The sequence below is a fragment of the Ipomoea triloba genome, chromosome 1 (assembly GCF_003576645.1).
Source record: "Ipomoea triloba cultivar NCNSP0323 chromosome 1, ASM357664v1".
NCBI lineage: Eukaryota > Viridiplantae > Streptophyta > Magnoliopsida > Solanales > Convolvulaceae > Ipomoea > Ipomoea triloba.
The window spans coordinates 7910429-7916091 of NC_044916.1; the positions used below are offsets into that span (position 1 = coordinate 7910429).

Sequence of the window (5663 nt, forward strand, 5' to 3'; positions counted from 1 at the left end):
ACATGGGAGGGGGTGGGTTCGAGCCTCACTGGAGGCAATATTCGCTCTTTGTGCTTCATTTGGTTGAGAAAGTAGTTATGAACATATATTACATTGTAATATAGTCAATAGTACGCAAAAAGAAAAAAAAAAATTCAAATTCCCTCTAAAAGGGTATGGTATATATACTAGTGTAAACCCACTTTCCTTTCTAATGTGGATAAAAGCTTATTTCAAGTCACTTTCACCATAATTTTTTAACTTAAATGAGTCTACTTTGATACTCAATTGCTCATTCATCAATTATTCATTTTGAGCGTACATTATATCAACTTCTTCATCTCACTTCAAAGAATTCGAATCCACCATTGCTAGAAATAAACTAATTTTCGACCACCACAAAATAAATGTTCTGAAAAAAGCAATGTTTTCTCATTTTCCCGCCGAAAGTATGCGGTGGTTAGAAATTCCGACCACCATCATATAGTGGTCGAATATATATATATATATATATATATATATATATAACCAATATTTCTGTGCAAATTGCACAGCTAGGTATTAGCCTGTGCACAACTAGACATTACAAGTTGCCTAATTAGTATCAACAGTTGCACAAGCCGACATTACAACTTGTACAAAGTAGTTTTGAAAATTACTTTACAGTGTGCTTTGATAGTAGTTTTTTTAGTGTACAATCAGTTATTATAAGTTACACAATCAGGTATTAATAGTTGCACAATCGGGCATAATGAGATGCGCAAAGTAGTTCGCATGGGAAGACTAGTTCTCAATATATATATATGTGTGTGTGTGAAATTAATTAAAATCAAATAAGAATGGATGCGTAGGAGAATACTAGGAACCAATCAAAGTCATCCATCTAGAAAGATTTATCGGCTTTAAATTAAAGCAGTGAAAGATGGAAAAACGCGATGGCATTGTTGTAAGTAACTAGAACTTTAAGTATATGTAATAACACTATCGAGTGCACTTAACAATATCATATAGAGTATAACAATATAAAATACACCCGAACAACAATATTAAGTGCACTACTTAATAACGTTACCATTAATTGAAGCGAATGTGAAAGGCAATTACTTATTTGCACTCTAGTTTTAAAGGTTGGAATTTATAGTGATGTTACTTGCACCTTTTACTTGAACATTTACACTTCAAAGTTTGAGTTACTTACAAAAATGCAATCATTTTTTTAAATTACTTCTGATTCATTAGATATTATCAAATGAACGATTTTGATTAGTTCCCGATTCTATTCGAGCCCCTAGTTGACACGAAAGTGCCCCCCCCCCCCCCTCTCTCTCTATATATATATATATATTTGTATTTCCCCATCTTTGCTCTCTAACTCTTCTTTTGGGTATTGCTGAGCAATAGCAGCAATAGAAAATAGTTAGAGAGGAAGTCAAGCTTTACAAAACAAATGTAGTAAGGCTAATCTTGTGATTAAAAAAGGGCAAATAATAAAGAGAAATGACAGAGAATCATCTCCTCTGCTGACACATTTTCCTCCCCTCTTTCCTCCCTCCATGTCTGCTGTGTCTACACCATTGTATGCATCAAAACCAACCTTTTCTCCAGGTAAAAAAATGCAATGTCAATACATATGCATGTTGCTTTGTGCTTAAATGATTGTATATGTTATTGGTTTCTTGTGTTTTACAGTACTAAAATAATGCCATAGGATGTTTATACATAATCACAATTTGTAAAATTCAAGTTCTTGAATGCCATAAAGAAAGAAAGAAAGAGGAAAAGCTATAATTTCAAAAGGTCTGGTTTTCTCCTAATTCCAGGCTGGTTTTGCCTTTCTCTTTAGTCAAAACTAGTTCTCCTGCATTTTACCTTTATGTCTAGACCAGATTGGTTGCCTTTTTTTTTGACCCAAGTTGACTGTCTGAACAATGAATATTGACTGCTTTTGTGCTTGATTCTTTTAATAAGCAGAGGTCCAGATGGCAAGTGAAGGGCACAACATGGAACCCAGAAGGAAATTGATCATAGCACTCATTGCTGCTTCAACTGTACTGGGTTTAATCATATTTCTCATATTTTGCTTATGGATTTATCATAGGAAGAAAGCTCACAAACCTCACAAGGACAGTGTTCATAGCTCAGGTACTGTATGTTTTCTTGAATTTATAGATCTTTTTATTTTAATTTTCTGATATTCTTGGTTTTATTTTGAAGATGTTAGTTGTTTAATGTGTTGCACTGACCCCATATAAATCCAACTCCTTGGAAGGAGAATTTTTGGGCAAAAAGGCGTTTCTTTGATGGAGTAATATGAAAATTGTTAGCTAGTTTATATATGATGTTTATTGTTGGGATGCTTTAATTTGTCTGAGGTTTCTTGTTTTGTTATGAAGATGTTGTTAAAGGTCTTGCATTATCACAATATATTCGCAAATACAACTCAATGAAGTCAAATTCCTGGAAATTAGGGTGCGTTTCTTTGATGGATTACAAGGCACTAGAATTGGGCACAAATAATTTCGAGGAAAGTAATGTGTTGGGGAAAGGGGGATTCGGGTGTGTATACAAGGGGAAGCTGGGAGAGAACTTGTATGTAGCAGTGAAGAAGCTCGAGGGTATAACTCAGGATGCAATAAAAGAATTCGAGGTACCATTTTTTTGCAAAACCTCTGTTAGTTCTCTCTTTAATGGGTTTTAAGCTATCGATTTGATATTGCAGACTGAGGTTGAGCTATTGAGTAAAATGCAGCACCCAAATATAATCTCGTTGTTGGGATATAGCATCCGTGATGATACAAGGATTATCGTCTATGAATTGATGCAAAATGGGTCCTTGGAAAGTCATCTGCACGGTACTTACCAATCTTAGCTATCTATCTCAAGCAATGCAGAAATCGGGATATGAATAACACAAATTAAATTAACTATCTATCTTGTTTTCTTGAAATCACTGGGGATTATATTAGGACCTTCTCGTGGATCGGCTTTAACATGGCATCTAAGAATGAAAATTGCGCTCGATATAGCAAGGTTGGTGTTATTAATGCAGTAGACAGACCATGTGGGTATTTAGTTTTAATAATTTGGTTTTGGGTATTAACAAATTGCAAGTGTTTGAGTAGGGGATTAGAATATTTGCATGAACACTGCAACCCACCAGTTATCCATAGAGATCTGAAATCTTCTAATATTCTTCTAGATGCCAGCTTCAATGCTAAGGTAAGGCATTAATTGAATTGAATTCATCAAGATTTGTTAAACCTATAGTGTGTAGTAATGTTATTAATTGCGGGAAATTAAATTTCGATTCTTCTTCTAACATCCCGGCCTATCTTCCCTGGCCCCTCTCGATGTTTTCTTCAATTCAGCTTTCAGATTTCGGTCTTGCCATACCAGATGGGGCTCAAAACAAAAATAACATCAAGCTCTCGGGAACATTAGGTTATGTAGCACCGGAATACCTTTTAGATGGTATATGATCTAAAATCCTCAATTTATTTGGTTTAATTTTCTAACCCAACAGTGGGAATATTCCTTGATTAATAATATATATATTGCCTTAGCTTTGGTTTAATGAATTAATTATTGTTCATCACAGAACAGCACATGTAATGTCAATGCTCTTCAGGCCTTTAATTTCAACTCTAGCATACTTATACCTACTATGTTCTAATTGTAGTCATTTTACCTGGTTACTGAAGTTTATGATTATGATTCCTTAACCAACAAGGGGCAGTCAAACATTATAAATCACTTATAAAAGTTGACAATCTTGTCTGGTTAGGGGAGAGAAAAGTAATTCATGTTTAGGGATCTATTTCATTTGATTTTCTCACAGAATTTGGTATATATCATTTCCAGGAAAATTAACTGATAAGAGTGATGTTTACGGTTTTGGTGTTGTGCTTTTGGAGCTTCTACTAGGAAGAAGACCTGTCGAGAAACTTGCACCATCTCAGTGCCAGTCTCTTGTCACATGGGTAAGATTCATTCAGATTCGTTCGTTACTTATTTCGTTAAACTTGCTCAACGCTTTAGTATTTATGGCTGGGATGCAGGCCATGCCTCAGCTCACAGATAGATCAAAGCTTCCGAGCATCGTGGATCCTGTGATAAAAAATACAATGGATTTAAAGCACTTACATCAGGTTTGTCGACAGCTGATATCCCAAACTAAGTCTTGTGGCTTGAACATTTTGCGAGATTTCAGAAATTCTGGTTCTTGACTAAGATGAATCATCCTACTTTACACTTATTGAAAATAAATATATAAATCCTGCTTTGCATTGTGGCATTGGCTTACAGAAACCAACCGCGGGTCTTAATTTGTTTTGGGGCTCGGTGTAGGTTGCTGCTGTTGCAGTGTTGTGTGTTCAACCGGAGCCAAGCTATCGCCCGTTAATAACAGACGTTTTACACTCTCTTATCCCCCTCGTTCCCATCGAGATGGGCGGAACACTGAGAATCACGCAACGCGCATCTTCTGCAGCTGTTATGCCTTCAGAATTGAGAAAAGAAATTTTTGCATAGCTGCAAGATACTGCAGATTTTGTGTTTGCATTGCTTAATGTCATTCTCATTGTGGGGGATTAGTGGATTATGGCCTTATGGTTCTCTGCAGCCACCAGTGGAATGTTTAGCATTGCAAGAGTTGATAAGAAGAGGAATTGCCAAAACTTGTAGGAATGAAGCAACACAAATGTTATTTTGTCCCTCCATTAATGTACATATGCCAAATCCATTGTATTTAAAACCCATTTGGATGGGTTGATAATAATACTATTGGATAATAAAAACAATATTAATATTAATTGAAAACCTAAAAAGTAGTTAACACCTATGTTATTAATTACGCAAATTATATTGTGGACCATGATCATAGCTGATACTGCAGTTGTGTTAAAAGGATACTTTCAACACAACTGCAGTATCCTTTCAACACAACTGCAGTATCCGTTCAACACAACTGTAGTTCCAGATGGATGACACGGCCTCTGTTCCGCGCAACTGCAGTTCCCTTTCAACACAACCGCAGTATCCTTTCAACACAACTGCAGTATCAACCATGACCCATGGTCCACAATGCATTGTGGACCATGGTCCATGGTATAACAACTGTATTAATTAATACAAAATAATGTTTTATCCTTTGCTATTACAGATTTAAAAGGTGATTTTCTTGGTTAAATTTTAGCAAAATATATAACTATTGCAAAAACGGGTCTCAATCCGTGAGACAGGTTGGATCTTTGATTAATGAGGTCAAAGATCTGACACATTAATCAAAGATTCGAACCGTCTCACGGATTGAGACCCGTGAGATGGTCTCACACAAGTGTTACTCATAACTATTTGATATGCAATGCTGAATGATGATAACGACGATCTCTTATCGTATGAGTTTGAGGATGTTCTAGAACCTGAAGTTCTTTATCTCAATGTTATTAGGGCTCTATTCTATCTTACTTTTTTTGAAAACCTCTATTCTATCTTACTAATTGCACTAGACTTGATATTATTTTTCGATTGAATTTGTTAGCTAGGTTTAGTGCTTCTCTAACCAGAAGACATTGAAATGTAGTAAACCATATTCTCAAATATCTCCACCTATCTTGTGACTTGCTGGAAGTTAAGCACTCTTAACCACCACAGAGTTCCTTGGCTATCTGGCCGTCATATCCTAC

The 5663-nt window shown here is 35.7% G+C and overlaps 1 protein-coding gene across 2 annotated transcripts; it reads left to right on the forward strand.

The window, feature by feature from the left end:
* The first annotated feature begins 1373 nt into the window (after positions 1-1373).
* LOC115997093 (probable receptor-like protein kinase At1g80640) lies at positions 1374-4817 on the forward strand. 2 transcript variants are annotated; one of them, XM_031236575.1, is made up of 10 exons: positions 1374-1584; positions 1951-2121; positions 2373-2626; positions 2699-2831; positions 2946-3009; positions 3102-3198; positions 3348-3450; positions 3841-3959; positions 4038-4127; positions 4327-4817. In XM_031236575.1, the coding sequence occupies exons 1-10, from the start codon at positions 1533-1535 to the stop codon at positions 4507-4509; spliced, it is 1266 nt and encodes a 421-aa protein (XP_031092435.1). In that variant the 5' UTR covers positions 1374-1532; the 3' UTR covers positions 4510-4817. The 2 variants fall into 2 exon arrangements, with proteins under 2 accessions (XP_031092435.1, XP_031092445.1); XM_031236585.1 differs by having other exon boundaries at positions 2448-2626.
* Positions 4818-5663: the final 846 nt, after the last annotated feature.

What these genes read in the sequence shown, in the direction of transcription:
- LOC115997093 (XM_031236575.1), top strand. Translation starts at nt 1,533, where the DNA reads ATGTCTGCTGTGTCTACACCATTGTATGCATCAAAACCAACCTTTTCT. An exon ending in ATGCCAGCTTCAATGCTAAG is followed by an intron (nt 3,199 to 3,347) that starts GTAAGGCATTAA and finishes TCTTCAATTCAG; the next exon opens with CTTTCAGATTTCGGTCTTGC. An exon ending in ATTTAAAGCACTTACATCAG is followed by an intron (nt 4,128 to 4,326) that starts GTTTGTCGACAG and finishes GGCTCGGTGTAG; the next exon opens with GTTGCTGCTGTTGCAGTGTT.